This window comes from Solanum pennellii, chromosome 4 (genome assembly GCF_001406875.1).
Source record: "Solanum pennellii chromosome 4, SPENNV200".
In the NCBI taxonomy this organism is placed as follows: Eukaryota; Viridiplantae; Streptophyta; class Magnoliopsida; order Solanales; family Solanaceae; genus Solanum; species Solanum pennellii.
This window is the reverse complement of record NC_028640.1, coordinates 70,795,451-70,812,843: the sequence shown is the minus strand read 5'-3', so window position 1 is coordinate 70,812,843 and position 17,393 is coordinate 70,795,451. Positions and strand designations below refer to the sequence as shown.

The 17,393-nt window shown below is 34.0% G+C and overlaps 2 protein-coding genes across 4 annotated transcripts; one reads left to right on the top strand and one right to left on the bottom strand.

The window, feature by feature from the left end:
* The first annotated feature begins 478 nt into the window (after positions 1-478).
* Positions 479-16,344, top strand: LOC107015808 (synaptonemal complex protein 1-like). 2 transcript variants are annotated; one of them, XR_003578019.1, is made up of 20 exons: positions 840-999; positions 1,089-1,138; positions 1,398-1,605; positions 1,714-1,839; positions 1,997-2,095; positions 3,148-3,824; positions 3,905-4,153; positions 4,243-4,371; positions 4,458-4,526; positions 4,606-4,716; positions 5,591-5,698; positions 5,789-5,899; positions 5,965-6,048; positions 6,761-6,838; positions 6,930-7,028; positions 7,311-7,397; positions 7,522-7,584; positions 7,971-8,072; positions 8,559-8,636; positions 16,107-16,344. XR_003578019.1 is itself a non-coding variant. In XM_015216222.2 (19 exons), exons 1-18 carry the CDS (start codon positions 840-842, stop codon positions 8,067-8,069), a joined length of 2,607 nt encoding a protein of 868 aa, XP_015071708.1. In that variant the 5' UTR covers positions 479-839; the 3' UTR covers positions 8,070-8,072; positions 8,559-8,874. The 2 variants fall into 2 exon arrangements, 1 of the variants encoding a protein (XP_015071708.1); XM_015216222.2 differs by lacking the exon at positions 16,107-16,344 and having other exon boundaries at positions 479-999; positions 8,559-8,874.
* Positions 11,212-14,955, bottom strand: LOC107015809 (probable carbohydrate esterase At4g34215). 2 transcript variants are annotated; one of them, XM_015216225.2, is made up of 4 exons: positions 14,685-14,955; positions 14,372-14,576; positions 12,406-14,271; positions 11,212-11,829 (listed from the first exon to the last, which is right to left on the bottom strand). In XM_015216225.2, the coding sequence occupies exons 3-4, from the start codon at positions 13,054-13,056 to the stop codon at positions 11,530-11,532; spliced, it is 951 nt and encodes a 316-aa protein (XP_015071711.1). In that variant the 5' UTR covers positions 13,057-14,271; positions 14,372-14,576; positions 14,685-14,955; the 3' UTR covers positions 11,212-11,529. The 2 variants fall into 2 exon arrangements, with proteins under 2 accessions (XP_015071711.1, XP_015071710.1); XM_015216224.2 differs by having other exon boundaries at positions 12,406-14,576.
* Positions 16,345-17,393: the final 1,049 nt, after the last annotated feature.

Genomic DNA, 17,393 nt, shown 5'->3' with positions numbered 1-17,393 from the left:
TTATAGTCATCACACAAATAAGGATAAATATCTTCTTAATTAATGTTTTCTTAGTGAGCTATTTTTAAGTATATAAAAATATGATAAATATTTTAAGACGAAAGAAAAAATAGCATAAATATAAAATTACAAAAATATCAATTTTTTGAATAGTACAATAAGGTGTTCTAGGAATCGTTGCGGAAAGCCTTTGTTTTTTATTTTTATTTTTTCAATATAGACACGGAAATATTTTTTAAAGATCACTTTGTTATAAAAAAAAGAAATAGAAATAGAATTACAAAATAGGGAAGGAATTTTCACTAATACAATTGAATTTTATATAACTAATCAATTGAAAGATATGATATGAAATTTGAATTAATCAAGATTCAATACAAATTCAAACACCGAACTACCTGTGTTAAGTAATCAAGGTCCAAGGGCCGATTTGTAAATTGTAATCCTCCCATCTCTTTTTATTTTTCTTCTATTTTGTGCAGCAACAAAAATGAAATAAAAAAATGAGACATGAAAATATCTCCCGGCTCACTTATAAATACCGCATTTCCTTCGCGCCATTACATTTCGAATGTTCATTCCCCCAGACTCGACGTTCAACTGAGAGAGAATTGCAGAAGACGATCGGAGATTCCTTTTTCCTGAATTTTCTTCTCCTAGAGAGTCTAATTCTCAATACGAACGCTGAGAGCTAAGTTCACAGAGCTAATAGCTTCGATTTTTCGATTTCTAGGGTTAACATCCTTGCTTTGTGATCGCAAGGCCACAAAATTAGCGTCGTAGGATTCCTACTTCGTGCATGTAGGGGAATTCGATAAGTTTTTGCGTTTGATTTGAAAATGAGTAAGCTTTTAGGGTTATCAGGCATGAAAGGCCTCGATCACTTCAAATCGCTGTCAGGATCTGGTGTAGGAGCTGCGAAAACGATGTCAATACCTACGCGCATGTCTTCGGACATGGTTTCTACTGGAAGTTTTGCGAATCTGAAGCTTACAGCAGGTAGTATTTCGATGTATTAGCGTTCTAAATTTTCTGAAGAAATGGATACATTTTCTTATAAATTGTTCATGTTTTTCTATCGTCACCAGAGAAATTGGTGAAGGAGCAAGCTTCTGCTAAAACTGATCTGCAATTGGCGGTAAATTGGTTGAACTGTTCGAATTGAACGCCAATGCATGGTTTTGTGTTTTTGTGTGTGTGTGTTTGCGGTATCTTTCTATGTCTTTCCCATTATGTGCGTGTTTTGTGCCATAGATTCAGCTATCAGGTGTAGGATTTTATAGAACACAAAGTCCTCTATATGTTCATATAAATGCAAGTATTAGGTTTCACGTCTAAATTTGAACTCAATAATTAGTAATTTCACCTGTTCTCTAATTACGCACCGTGTAATACAGAGCTCAAAGTTAAAGAAGTTGACTGAAGAAGTTCAGGTGCTAGAAGAAAAGTTGAAAAATGCATACAATGAAAATGCTAAGTTGAAAGTGAAGCATAAAGAAGACGAGAAGCTATGGAAAGGACTGGAATCTAAATTTTCTTCAACAAAGACCTTGTGTGATCAGCTAACTGAAACCTTACAGCACCTAGCTGGTGTGGTTCAAGATGGTATGTAAGCGGAACGTTCCTTTGAAGAATTTCCAGATAAAGAGAAGATGGAACAATCCTTTCTAGCTTTTAATATTGTTTTTCTGATTGTGCACTTGAACTCTACAGCTGAGAAAGACAAGGCATCTTTTGAAGATAGACAATCTGCAACTTCTGTTGTTGTTGATAACTTGCAAGACGACTTGAAATCCCTCTCTTTGAGGTTGGAATCCTCCGAAGAAACTGTTAGAAATTGTAAGTTATTAAATGCTTTATTGTGCAATATGATTCATCCTCAATTAAGAAATTCTAAGTAGTCAGAAATCATATCTGCTGCTGAATAACTAGAGAATTATGCTTCTTAGATCCTAATGTTCATAGATTCTAACATGTTTTTGGGTTGTCACTAAAGGTAAAAGGGAGCTGAATGAACTTGGTATTGAGAAGGAGAAAATGAAGAACTGTTTCATGGTTGAACAGAGCAAATGTACTAGTGTAATTGAGGAGAAAGGTAAATAGCTATGATCTAAGAGCTTTTGTACTTGCACCTTAACTTTCTAGAAATAGCAGATGTTGCGTAAAAAATGGCTCTACTGTCTGCATCAGAAAGCTAATCCCCTCTTCTTATTTATTTTTTTTAGTTCTGTTGTCTATCAGATACCAGTGTCCTTTGGTTGATTCATTATGGACCTCACTGAAAAAAATTTACTTAAGCAGCTCAAGTTCTATTTCACTTTTATTACATGGTCGATTTGTTGGTGAACAATCTATGACTGTCTGCTCTTAATTACATAAGAAAGCTCGTAGACTTGTCTGTAGTTATATAAATGCCCATAGATTCTCCTTTTCGAATCAAGGGCTTGTGATTCAAGTATTTTTTGAGTATATAACTGTTGAGTCCCACATTGTTTGTGGGATGGACACTTGGGCTTCCTCACCTCGTGAGCTAGCTTTTCTAGTTGAGTTAGGCTTAGATTCCATTTCAGAGCACACAAAGTTCTTGGATTCAAGTCTCACCATCCATTATTCTTTTATAGAATTCCACATGATTAGCCCCATGAAAATAATCAGTCCCACATGTGAGGGTCGTGTTGAAGAGATAATTAAGTCAATAAAAGTGTGCTCTCTTGGAAAGCTTAAGCTTTTAGATGAGATGGTCCCACACTTCAGCAACAGGATCTGTCTTTTATGTTATGCTGCTACTGAAACTGTTCACAGTAATTGGAAACAGTTTGTTTGACAGTTCAGTTGAAGTCAGCTGTCATTTGACATTCTTCTCTATCCATTAGAGTTCATACTGTGCGCTTTAAGATTCTTTTAACAGAAACTTTTCAGAGTCTTAGTTTCTCTGAAAAAGGTGTCAGCTTCTTAGGACATTTGTCTTGTTAATTAGAAAGGGGATGTTTTCCTGTTATGCTTCATTTCTGTTTAACAAATGTTCTACTGCTGACATAGACCTAAACATCTCTAGTTTCGTTATAATTTTACCTCTTGGTAACTTTCCCAGTTCTAATTACTTTTCTCCCTTTATTTACATGTTTCTTTCTTTTAATTTTTCATAAGATGCTATGATCAAGGAGCTTGAAGCTACTGTAGCAGTTAATGGACTTGCAGTGGAGAATTTGAAGAATAAGTTGGAAGAATTACATATTGAATCACGATTAAAAGAAGATAAACTGGAGGACTTGAGAACTGCCAAAAATAATGTGGAGAAAGAAAAGAGTGATCTTGTATCTAAAAATAACGAATTTGCTAAACAGTTAGATACATCACTTCAGGAGATAAAGAACCTTAATGAGTTTGTGAATGAAATGGTGGTGAAGCTTACTGATCTGGATAGTCAAAGTCTTGCCTTTGCGGAGAAGATTATTCAGCTTACTGCTTTATTTGACTCTGGTTTTGAAATGATGAGAGAGAGGGGGGAACTTGCTGCTCAGCATGCTCAACAAAAGTTTGGCAAGCTCCAGGATCAATATACAAGCATTACATCAGAGAAAAATGCTCTACTGTTGGCTAATAAGGACTTGAAGGATAAGGTCTCTGCACTTCAGAAAGAACAAGAACATGCAATGGTGCAGCACGCTCAAGAATCCCTTTTAGCAGAAGATCAAATTAGAAAATTAGAGTCTGAAGTAGAACTGCTTCTTGCCAAGAAGGAGGAGATGGAACTGCTGATTAGCAAGCTGCGGGAGAATATTGTCACTCTATCAGATAGTTCAAAACTATCGGAGAATGAAATGGTCAATTCTTCTCACAAGATATTCATGCCTAGTTGCATTGTCCGATTTAACATAACATGCTCAATTTTCATATCTTGCAGCAAAATTTATCATTGAAACTCTCTGAGATGGAAACAGAGAACAAAGACCATATTGGAAAGCTTCAATCAGACATGCAGAAAAAGGAAGATGAGATTCATGTTTTACGTAAGGAAATTGACAATTACACGGAAATAGTGGATTCACTGGAGAAGCATGTTACAGAGATTAACAATAAATTGGAGGAGAAAGATCAGCTTGTTCAGGAACTTCAGGACAAGGAGAAACAGTTGGAAGCTGAGAGAGAAAAGGTTTTTACTACGGATACTTTTAGTTCTACAAATTCTATTATAACCAATACAATGTGTTCAAGTGACTAGTGTTTTGCACCTTGTTGCAGATTCAGGCATCTTTGCTTGCTGCTGAAAGCAAGCTCACAGAATCCAAAAAGCAGTATGATCAGATGTTAGAAAGCAAACAGCTAGAACTTTCGAGGCATTTAAAAGAATTATCCCAGAAAAATGATCAGGTTAACCTTGAAATATTTTTTCTGTTGTTTTCTCTGCACTTGTTTGATCCTACCCCTACAAGTTACGATCGTAAATTCTTGCTCAGGCCATCAGTGACATTCGGAGGAGGTACGACTTGGAGAAGTTGGAAAGTGTCAATCTAGAGAAGGAGAAGGTAGCTACTAATTCTTATGGTAAAGGACATTTGAATGGAAAAATACTGTATGCCTTACAGTTTGTTTATTAATCTTCAGGCTGAAAAAATTGTTGGGGAGATGGAAAAGAATTGTGAGTTAAAGCTGTCGGAATGCAGAGAAGAATCTAAGCAGAACTTGAAGCGTGTACAGGAAGAACATGCTAATTTGGTATGTGTTGGAAAGGATGCACAATTATCATTTACTTCTTTAGGATCATGAAATCTTCTATATTTTCTTATGAATTCCAAAATTGTCAGTCTGATAATTCTACATATCCCTTCTTTAAAGTCATTCTTTGCACACAGTTCAGTTTTTCATTTGTGTATTTCTAGTTCGACTCCTCTCAGATATTAGTGTTTCAGTTGCATTGAAGTTCATAGAAATCTTTCATGATTCTCACGCTTATTTGTTAAGGTTGTAGGGGAACTCTTGAGAACGATGATTTCATCCAAAAGTTTTGTGGTTATTTACATGAATTATTGAATTTTTAATGATTATCTGGGAAAATGAATTTTTGGATCTTGCTTAGATCTTTTCAAAAGCAGCTTTTCAAGGCTTAAAATGATGTTTAAGGCTCAAAAGTAATTTTTTGAGTAGTTCGTACTGGAATCACGATGGTGAGCAGGCAACTCGAATGTGATTTTTTCACACGTTTGTTGAAGTTACCTTCTTCAAGGCAGCTTTTCCCAAAATTGAACTCTATTCAATTTCCTAGATGACCTTTCCTCATGCTAGCGAATGTGAAATATCTACAGAATATGTTGGATATGATTAACTTGCAATCTGTTAGTATGATCATCTAACAAAGTAAAAGATCATTATACTAATCCCGTTTGTTATATCTAATGGATTCTATTTTGTCCACCATATATCTGGAGGGCTGTTAAGCTAAGAAATGCTGCCTAAGAAACATAAAACCATCTCTTTGCTTTTACTATTTAATTCAGATAATACCAACACTTCTTGAGCTTCGAAGACAGAAGCTTGTGAATATGTTGAGAACATACTTCATTTAGCCAGTAGCTGAAGCATTTTGCTGCAGGTATGTCAGATTCAGCAAGCACACAGCAAGAAGGAAATGAGTCTTGTTGCCAGTCACAATGAAGAGCTAAAAAGTTCCCACTTTCACTATGAAAATGAATTGAGAGAGGTCAATTTACTTAAACTTAGTTTTTGTGTCTTAGAAAAATTATTCTACCTGTATATTGCTTTAGTAGCTGATGTGTGATATTTATTTCAGAAAACAAATTCAATGAGGAACGAACATGAAGCTCAGTTGAGAGCTCTGAGACTTGAGCTTGAGGATAATAGCAGAAGACTGCAGGAGGAGTTGTATATGCAGAAGTCTAAAGTATGTTCTAATTGATTTCTCTCCACATTGAGTTTTTGTCTTACTGTATTCATGTTTCATCTCAGGAGGAAAAACAGAGGGCTCTTTTGCAGTTGCAGTGGAAAGTAATGGGAGATAATCCAGAAGAGGAAGAAGTGACTTCAAAGAAGGTTTGACTCTTTATTCATTAGATAAGACTTGTGCCCGTCTTTTACCCAGTTTCTATCTGCAATCACTTCTTAGTTCAGTGGGTTCCTTTGAATCCTTTCTGATTCAATAGATACTTCCTGAGGATTTAAATTTGATTATCAAAGCTTCTTGTGGTATAACTTATAAAAAAATAATTGTCAGTTATATAATCACATAGCTATACAAAGTCATTGCGGTTGATTTACTAACATATAAATCTGCTGATTGAAGTTTTAAATTTATATGCACAAATAAATTATGTATACTCCCATATTAGGTAGCCCTTTTGTTTTTATAAGGTAAGGTAAACCCATATTTGGTAATGCTTACAAGTTACTATTACAGAAATTAATATGTGTTATATGGTTGAACCTTGTATCTTCTAATTGTATCATGCTGATCACCGAGTGTAACTACAAGATTTGTTCACCTCCCTGAGATTTGTTGGGTATGACTGGCTACATGAGAACAAATGAAAAAGATGCCAAAACTTGACGTATGATATAGATTTTCACTTGTTATGTTTTTTATCTGAACTGAAAGAGATGTGGAAGGATCAATTTGGTTGCTACTTGAGGGGGATTCTGAACACTTTAAATACAACAATAAACAACAACATACCCAGTGAAGAACACTTTAAAGACAACCAATCTAACTTCAACCGTCATTGCTCAAAATTTGTGAAATTTGCAGAACTACTGTTGCTCGGTGACAAAAAGAAACCCACCTGATAGTGGCAAACCACCTGTGAGAGCTGAAGCTAAGGATGTGGTAAACGTGCAAAGCAACAGATCATTCTGGTTTGCTTTCAATTTTCTAAACTAGCATGCTGATCTTGGCTTATGTTTCAATGTTTTCGTAGGATTCACATTATCTGGTTGGAAATCAGATACCTGTATCAAATTTGTTGAGGAAAGTTGAGCAGGTGAATTCAGGAAGTCTGCCCCAACATAGTAGGAAGGTTAGTGGTTAACTGCAGTTATCACCAACTCAAACAGTTCAACTGAATTAGCTTTCTGCAACATTAGCTTGCAAATAAGAAGCACATAGTTCTGTAGAATGAGTTAGCTGATGCCATATCATGGAGCATGCACTTTTATGGATTCATTTTGCATTAGATAATTGGTATCTAGCATCTGGATTACACTCTGATTTCATCTCCTTCAGTGGAGATTCATATCAACATATGACCTGAATTCTTCTGCGTGTCTTCTCTCACTGTTCCTCACTTTGTAAATTCCAGGTGACTCATCATGAGTATGAAGTTGAAACCACAAATAGTAGAATAATCACGAAACGAAGAAAAACAAAAAGCACAGTCGTGTTTGATGTATGTAAAATTTAATTCTTAACAGCATTGCTGGTTGTCATTACCTGATTCCAGTATGTCACTAGACTGCTCGCCTGCCAATGTAAATGATGAGTCTAACTTCTATATTACTGTATTATGAAAGGATCCATCAAAGCACAAGAAGAGAAGGACACCCAAGGTGAAGACTCCCAAAGAGATTATTGGGGTATGACTCATTCATTACCTCCTTTTTGTTCACTTGCCATCTTACTGGATTCCAGTATATCAAAGTTGCCACCTGTCGTTATGCGTCTATGCCAATGTTTAGATAAGTTTAGCGTTGATATTGCTGTATTATGAAAAGTTCCATCAAAGCACGATAAAAGAAAGACCAAAATCAAGACCCCTGGAGACTTTATCAGGATATGAACCATTATTTGACCCTGTTGTGTTTTCACTTTCCATTCATGGTCCTTTGTACCTTAATCTAAGAAAAGATCATGTCTCCTTAATTGGTGCCTTGAAAGCTTAACTAGCTAAAAGAGTAACATGATACAGACAAATCACCATACTTATCTTGTTCTAACATCCATTATTTAATTTTGAATGCAGGTTGTTATAAAAGGTCAGCCAAAACCTGCAAACATAGGTGATTTGTTCTCAGAAGGATCTCTGAATCCATATGCTGATGATCCCTATGCATTTGATTAAGAGGTACTATTAAGCGTTCTGATTGCAGAAATCTGAGAAAGAAAACTTCATATCTCTTCTTGTGATGCCTGTGCTGCACACTATCAATCCGTTCCCAGTGCATTCATTAGTTTGTCCATCTAAAGATATAGCTACCGAGAGTAACACACATGTTTGAGCAAACATTTCTTTCACCTGTAAGAAGAAAGAAGAAAGTTTTATCTCGTTCTGATACCAGAAACCTTTCAGTAATAATAATGTAACTTCTTCCTGCAATCAGCCTATGCTTCATTGAATAACCTCTTCCCCACTCCCCAACCCCTTCTCGGTAAATTTACTGCTACGGATTCAACGCCCACATTTTTCAGCACATATTTCATATGACTTGATAGAAGAGTAATTATTAACTTATGTGCTTTTACAGCTTTATCAAATGTGTTGAGCATCACATCCTTGTTTAGTTTCTTTCTTCTATCAGTGCCCTTAATTGTCAACTTTATCACTTCTCAGGTGAAGAAGGTACTACTCCAGAGTGTTTATTAGAAGTGAAGCTTGACCCGTAAATTCGTGCATGCTGATTCTTTGATGGTAGGCATATATTTGTTTGTTTCATATATAGCAAGGAACTATAATTACTTTTCTCGCAAAAAGAGAGCCTATATCACTGCAGTTAGTATGTGAAGAAATTGTGGGAAAATTAGCTTTGATTAGAGGTCGATAGGAGGGGAAGTGCAGCAGTGTAAAGTTCCCAGCTGCTTAGAACTACATATATCTTTTTGTTATGTGCTTTCCAAACTGTATAAGATCAGCTTTGGTTGTAGGTTTAGGTGGATATTTCTTTAGATTAGTAAAACTAACGCACAAAGTCGCCGACCTTCTTCCCAACATATGCACACGCAGATAGTAATTCCGGGGTCTCTCTATACGTCTCAAGGGAAACTAGAATCAAATAACTAATACTCTTTAGAAAAAACAAAAATTTATACCCTCTCCGTACATTCACTTTTGTTTCTCTGTTATATTAAAAATATAATTTTACTTTTCATATATCTTATTTAATTAGATATACTTCAAATTACTTTTCGAGACTTAAAAAAATTATATATCAATTATTTTTGGTGATTTGGAGAAAATGCTCAACCCCTCGCTGTATAGAGGTGTAATTGGATAAAGTATAGGATGCGTCATCCTCGTGCGCAGTAAGTCATGAATGACTTTATTTGAGTTACAATGCGGTAAGGAAAGGGATTTTTATATACTTTACTCATCAAAGTATTTTTACTTTAAGCTATTGAGTAAATGGTTATTTAAATTAATTTTTGAAATAAATGCATTCCCTTCATTTTATTTTATTTTATTGGTTCATTTTAGTAAATTAAGAAAATTTTTAGTACTACTTTTTTTCCTCTTATATTGAGTTTATACGCATTTGATGAAAAAGTAGTACCGTTTAGGCGCTTACTCATGGCCACCGACAGGGGCAATTACATGATGCATTTGCGATTGTAAAGGAAAAAAAGATTTTCCCTAATAGCGCAGATAATTCATACTCATGCTTTTTCATTTTGTCTGCGGCCGCTGAAAAAATAGTTTCGATTTAGTTGGAGCAGCATATAACGTGAGTCATGTGCGCTTAAACATGCTCCCTTCGTTTTAATTTAGTCGTATGAATAAGTTTTTGTATAACTTTTTTAAAAAAAAATTAAGAATATAACCTGTTTAATACATATATTTTTATTATTTTTGTTTAATCTTTTATCTATTTAGTTGCTATTAAATTCTAGAAAAATTAAGGTGTTTGGATAAAAATGAAAAAAAGCAATTGGTTCTTTATTTATTGTTTAAATCAATAAGCTTTTGAGAATAATTATTTTTGGTATACATGATAACCAAACAAGGATCAGGAATTCTCTTTGTCTCACTTCATACCATTTTATCATTTCTTTTAAATGGTGTGAATTGCTTATGTAATTTTTAACATATAAATTTTATTTTTGAAAATTATGTGATTTCATATTGATACTTCTAATCGTATCACATAAAGTGTAACTAATCAACCTCTTGCTTGAACTGATAAGCGGATAATAAAGTATCTTCTACCACGGAGAAGCATAATGCCTTGTTGCAATTTTACAAGTTAGCATCTGAAACGTGCGTTGCACGTTTGTCCCTTAATATTTTTATTTTAAATTTTTTTTTATAAAGTTCAATTATAAAATAAGAAATGCAGAAATTAACAATTTTAGTTATGATTTAATCTCTAATGGTATGAATATGTCTATGAATAGCTAATTATTTTTCCAGATCAAACAACTTATTTATTGAAGTAGTTTACAATGAATTTCTACTGGAAAAAAATAATAAACAGATGTAAAAGTTTTTGACGAAAGTAGCAAAGACATGAAGAAGAAATAAATGCAATTCTAGTTATTGCTGAAATCACAAATATAAGAATCTTTTTCTTTTATGCTTATATGAATTGCATTCTTCTTTTTTTAAAAAAAAAAAATAAACAATAGCATTTTTTAAATGAAAATAGAAAAAATTGACGAACATTATTCTCATTTTTGAATATCTTTTGATCTTTGTTTCCGTAAGATGAAAATTAATCATATGAACCAAAAGATTAATTTAAGAAATTGGGATAAATAGTTCTAATTTAAAAATAATCATTCCGTTTTCATATCAAACACTATATCGCTAAACATAATAAGATTGAAGCTTAAACCGCACATACATATATAAAAAGGATAGATATACCTGGGAAAAAAAGAATCTCTAGCAGAATGAGAATGAATGAAAGATGAGAGAAAGAAAACTTATTGTATACCTATATAGAGTTTTGTAATGTAAAGAATATGAAAAGGTGGAGAAAATTATATAAACATTGATCAACAATAACTATGAAAAATATGACTTGAAACGTTTTTGGATTGTAATCAAGGAGATTATGACTATCTATCTTCAATCCTAAGTATTAAATTTAGTGTGAAGCATTAAGTGCTGCTGGAATGAGTTTAACGGTAGAATCTCAAAGGATCAATAATTAAGGATCAAAAAAAAAAAAACTGCTTTGTTATCATTATTTATTTAATTTTCAAATTTTGTAAATGACATTTTCTAATTTAATAAATAAGTGAAGGGCATTTTAGTAATCCAACTTTGAACTCAAAACCTTCCCACTTATAATAATATATGATAAATATCTTTATATACTATGTGTGCAAGTGAGGTTTACATACATTAAGACTTGAGCTTATGAAACGTAAAATAAATCTTTGCCTTTGCCTTCTGGCCTTCTCTGAGGTTTGAGTATCATCCTCCTATGAAAACTTTGTACTCTAGTTAACTACTAGTTGATTTTGTACGGTTCCAATCTCTGGTTTTTTTACTTTTTGCATGAATTGAAGCAACCATGAACCATATAGACGGGGTTCCATCTTGATCCCACGATGCCATGATTAAATCTCCGATCTCTGAATTACCTAAACGGACTAAGTAGAAGATTCATAACAAAATTTGAGCAACGTATCGGGGCATTACTAGTCACTGTCTCTGTCTGAAAAGGGAGAAGAACTGCCTGAGTAGTCTGTTGAGTCTGAAGGAAGGTATCAGCCAGCATTTGACCAAGCTGGACTTGTGCTAGTGTTGTAATGTGCACAAAATCCATCCCTAAAGGTAGCCCTTTGGCATCAACAGTTCTCACATTTGGAAGATTAATACTCAGTTGAGCTTTTCTAACCTGCTCCATATAAGATCCAATAGATGATGCCAATGCCACCTAAACACACACCAACCAAATAAAATTAGCCGAATGTATTCAAATTTGCCTCAATAAATGTGTGGACCACTCTTAACTAACACCAATAATGACATCAAAAAGAGTTGTACATAATTGAATTTGAATTCCTAAAACCTACCCCCCCCCTCCCTTCACTTTTACCTATACACAATAGACTTCATACACCTCATAAGGAATAATGCATATTTTACCATGTCTTCCCCCTTTGATATGCTAAAACGGACAAATAAAAATAAAAAAATTATTTTTAATAAAGTAGACAAGTAAAAGTGAATGTCACGAGTACGTGACTTGCTGATAAGGAAAGAGAGCAACCACTATACGATACCTTAAATTTTCATGTGGTACATGAATAGAGACTGACCAGCTCTCCATCCGGAAATTGGAAAAACAAAAGTGATAAATGGAAGTACGAGAGTCAAATCATTTATTTTCCGTGTCAATTCAACAATTAATAATTAATACGAAGTATTATATATTAAAAACTAATAAACAGTAATATATTTTTGCCAACTAGAGTAGTATAGTTTGAATGAGTAAAGATATTTTTTTTACCTGAATGACAGGCAATGTAGGTGATTGTAGATCACGGAGCACATTCTTGAATAATCTCTTCAGTCTAAATCTGTACAATTTGGCATCTTCAAGAGTCTCTGTATCACTCTCACCTTGGTACCACAACAAAGCTTGAAGTTTTCCACCTCTTTGCAGAGCAGCTTCTGTTCTCCTTATCATATGATTATACAGAACACCCCCGCGAGCCCATTCGCTGATATTTGTTCCTCCAATAGCACAAGGCACCAAACCAATCACTCCAATACTTGGATCTCTCTTCAGAACTGAATTGGCAAATGACATACCTGGCCCAACTCCACAAATTTTACCCAAATCTATGTCTTGGTGAAGTGGTTCCTGAGCTTCAACCCATGTAAGTCCTGCATTGAGTCTGAGGATGTTTGAGTTGGATTGACATTCTGGTGGAATTACACCATCCCATGTCTCATTAGCCAGGCCATTTTGGCCATGGTTAATGACACCACCTCGGCCGGACATGTTGCTTTGTCCGGCTAATATGAATATGTTTAGGACCTTTGAAGTTGAAACATCTGCTAGATCTGCTGTATTTACCCACCTGATGTGTGTTAGAAGTATTAACCAAAGAAAGGAAATCATTGTTTTCTTGAAATTGAGGCAAAACTGTGACATCAAGCAAGTGATCTGCCCATAAGAAGGAATATAGAAAGGGCAAGGTGGAGTGTGAAAAGGTGAGAGGAGGTTGCTGCCTAATTGGCCCAATCTTAAAGCAAGATGTGTTGATTTCTTTATTACAACTGTATTGGGATTTTTTTCTTTTAAAACCCAAACCTACCTTTAATTATCAGCTGTTGAATAAGACTAGGAGACAAACTTTTTGGTTGTTCAAGTTTCCACATCTAAGCATATGTCAGTTCCACCTATTAATCTACTACTACTGTTTTCATGGACACTTCATATCATCATTGTCCTTAATTATCACTTTCATTTCCATATCCTAGTGTTAAAAAGTGACTCATAACATTGATCTAGGTGTCTTTTCATTCCATTAAAATAAGGCCACAAAAGTTAAGCCAACATACACAATTACTGTAATCCACAGCAGTTGGAATTAGATGCCCCTCCAAATCCCCCAAAAAGAGATTGCAACTTTACTAGCAATACTTATCCCAAAAATGAAAAAAGAATAACCATCTTTTACCCCATGGTCACTAACTTACCAATCCTTGAGGGAAAAGAATATATTAGATTGCAACAAGAGGTCTTGCACAAAGCATCCCGCATTAGCAGGGTCTAGAGAAGGGCCGCACCATAGGGGTGTGATGTAGATCGTCTTTTAATGGCTACTTCCACCTATTTTAAAGTTAAAAAAGATAAAGTTTCTCCACCTATTTTTACTGGTGAATCTCTTTCTAGAATCGAAATCTATTCAAGCATTCAATTGGAAGTAAATAGAATATGAGAAATTCTAGAAAACACAGATTACTTGCCCGAGCAAACTGGAAATAGAAAAAGTAAAGCCAACGCAATCTGCTGCTGCAACATTTACACCTATAACACTAGAAAATAAAAATACAGAAGCATTGCATTATCCACGATGCAGTCTAACAAATCAGAAATATGTTCCACTGCGAAAGGAAATGATTTTCATGCCAGATGACGAAGATTTGAACATTCAGAAGATTCCAAACAATTACTATCCACAATCAGAACACCACCTAATTAACCATAAAATCATGCAATACTTTCAAAAATCTGCAGTACATCTTCATGATACTGTTAGAACAAAACGAAAATACTGGATGCAACAATATTGAAATATTTGGTACATGAAGCCATGGTCTGATAGATATGCATCGAAGTCGATCAAATCTGAGTTCCCAAGTACTGCAGCATCAAAAGGTTGATATCAGATACTTCTAGAATTTAACACTAGCAAACAAGTTTACTTCAATGAAGAACAAAATGTGAACAGTCAACACGGAACTATTGAATAGAGCAGCAAAATGAATCGAACAGAAGTACTGGGATCAATTCAACGCCAGCAACAGCAGCAGGGTCCAAACGGAGAGTAAAACGGTAACTTGAACCAATAATTCCGTAACGCTGCAGAGTTTGAGCTTCTTGTTCTTCAATTTCTCCTTCACTATCTCCATCTTCAATTCCACCACCTCTTTCAAATTCTTCTCATTCTGAAATTATCAAAAATCAAAAACTTCAACAACGAAAATTTCCGATCTATATATCATATAATAATCAAACTCATGTAAAACAGAGTGAAACGAAAAGTGATGGATTACCTTGTTTTGGTTAAGATTCGCATAATCTAGAGTAGTATTTTTCAGCGATGAGATGAGAATTGCAGATTTAGCACATTGCATTGCGACTTTAGGCTTGAGAGCTTCAACTATTTCTCTTTCACTTGTGATGTCCTCCATTTTCTCTCTGTTTTCGCGCTTGAGAAAGTGTTCTGTTTCACGTGAACGTTATGATTGTAAAAAGTACTTTCCCTCTCAAAAAGTACTTTCTATATACTGTGAAAATTGCATTTTTGTTGCGTCTGATAAATTTTTGACACTCAAATTTGCATTAGAAACTTATTTTTATAATATTCGAATAACTTTTTCTTTACTCGTTAGGAAATCATGAATGGCCGGCCATGAAATTTTGGAAAATTTCGATATTCATATCCCGGAAGTTCCCGAATTTTTTGGACACATCTATTCAGCTAATACATTGCAAATGATACATTACTTTCGAATATTTTTATAATCAAAATTTAAGAGATTATAATATTTTAAGTTGTATATTTCTGTACTTTAAATACTCATGTCCCTGATCATTCGTTCACTTCTGAATTATTGCACCAATTAAAAGAAAACAATGATTTTACATAGTGAATTTTATCATTTTATGAAGTTGATGAATTAAAAACTTAATATTTCAAAAGACTCTTATTTTTTTTAAAGTAATTAATTAAGAATATAATTAAAAATTTATTCTTTCTTAATCTTTCACAATTGACAAGTAACTAGAAACCGCAAGAGAAAGACCAAAAACAGAATATCCTTTCTTGTGCCTTCAAAATGACACCCCATTAAACAGCCATTGCCCATGCGTTTGTGTTGGGTCAAATATTTATACACTAATCTCCGCCCTTGTTTTCAGTTATCACATATTAATATCTCCAAGGTTGAGTTTTCTATCGCCCTTGTTTTCCATACTTTTGTGTTGGGTCAAATATTATACACTAATCTCCGTCCTTGTTTTCAATATTACACACTAATCTCCGAGGTTGAGTTTTTGACTAAAATGCTGTGATTTTGGCATTAAGCGTATCTTGTACAACTAAACTGTGATTTTGGTATTAAGCATCGTGCTCACCTCTAGATCCTTTTTGACTCGAAAAGAGCTCGACTCTATACATAATTGTTATCTCCTATAGAATTTGCTTTTGAGTCTAGAGATGACTTACTCGTTTACCCGTAACAAGCATGCTTAAAACATAAATAGAATGGAAAAAGAACAGGATTCCTTTCATAGAAAATATCTGCTTGTCATTTGACTACCGAAACACCAACAAGACTGTTTACCCAGTTCAAAGAACTAACACACATTTAACACACTTCAAAAACTCAAAAGCTGACAAAGGGTTTATACTTTGCCATTATTGAAAACACAAATACTGCACTCGTTTATTAGGGGTCGCATGTAAACACAAGGTAGGCATATATTTGTTTGTTTCATATATAGCAAGGAACTATAATTACTTTTCTCGCAAAAAGAGAGCCTATATCACTGCAGTTAGTATGTGAAGAAATTGTGGGAAAATTAGCTTTGATTAGAGGTCGATAGGAGGGGAAGTGCAGCAGTGTAAAGTTCCCAGCTGCTTAGAACTACATATATCTTTTTGTTATGTGCTTTCCAAACTGTATAAGATCAGCTTTGGTTGTAGGTTTAGGTGGATATTTCTTTAGATTAGTAAAACTAACGCACAAAGTCGCCGACCTTCTTCCCAACATATGCACACGCAGATAGTAATTCCGGGGTCTCTCTATACGTCTCAAGGGAAACTAGAATCAAATAACTAATACTCTTTAGAAAAAACAAAAATTTATACCCTCTCCGTACATTCACTTTTGTTTCTCTGTTATATTAAAAATATAATTTTACTTTTCATATATCTTATTTAATTAGATATACTTCAAATTACTTTTCGAGACTTAAAAAAATTATATATCAATTATTTTTGGTGATTTGGAGAAAATGCTCAACCCCTCGCTGTATAGAGGTGTAATTGGATAAAGTATAGGATGCGTCATCCTCGTGCGCAGTAAGTCATGAATGACTTTATTTGAGTTACAATGCGGTAAGGAAAGGGATTTTTATATACTTTACTCATCAAAGTATTTTTACTTTAAGCTATTGAGTAAATGGTTATTTAAATTAATTTTTGAAATAAATGCATTCCCTTCATTTTATTTTATTTTATTGGTTCATTTTAGTAAATTAAGAAAATTTTTAGTACTACTTTTTTTCCTCTTATATTGAGTTTATACGCATTTGATGAAAAAGTAGTACCGTTTAGGCGCTTACTCATGGCCACCGACAGGGGCAATTACATGATGCATTTGCGATTGTAAAGGAAAAAAAGATTTTCCCTAATAGCGCAGATAATTCATACTCATGCTTTTTCATTTTGTCTGCGGCCGCTGAAAAAATAGTTTCGATTTAGTTGGAGCAGCATATAACGTGAGTCATGTGCGCTTAAACATGCTCCCTTCGTTTTAATTTAGTCGTATGAATAAGTTTTTGTATAACTTTTTTAAAAAAAAATTAAGAATATAACCTGTTTAATACATATATTTTTATTATTTTTGTTTAATCTTTTATCTATTTAGTTGCTATTAAATTCTAGAAAAATTAAGGTGTTTGGATAAAAATGAAAAAAAGCAATTGGTTCTTTATTTATTGTTTAAATCAATAAGCTTTTGAGAATAATTATTTTT

Excerpts from the sequence above, each read along its gene's own strand:
- LOC107015808 (XM_015216222.2), top strand. The coding sequence starts at position 840 with ATGAGTAAGCTTTTAGGGTTATCAGGCATGAAAGGCCTCGATCACTTC. Across the intron at positions 2,096-3,147 it reads TAGTGTAATTGAGGAGAAAG|ATGCTATGATCAAGGAGCTT; the intron begins GTAAATAGCTAT and ends ATTTTTCATAAG. Across the intron at positions 7,398-7,521 it reads AAAGCACAGTCGTGTTTGAT|GATCCATCAAAGCACAAGAA; the intron begins GTATGTAAAATT and ends GTATTATGAAAG.
- LOC107015809 (XM_015216224.2), bottom strand. The coding sequence starts at position 13,056 with ATGTCACAGTTTTGCCTCAATTTCAAGAAAACAATGATTTCCTTTCTT. Across the intron at positions 11,830-12,405 it reads CTACATTGCCTGTCATTCAG|GTGGCATTGGCATCATCTAT; the intron begins GTAAAAAAAATA and ends GTGTGTGTTTAG.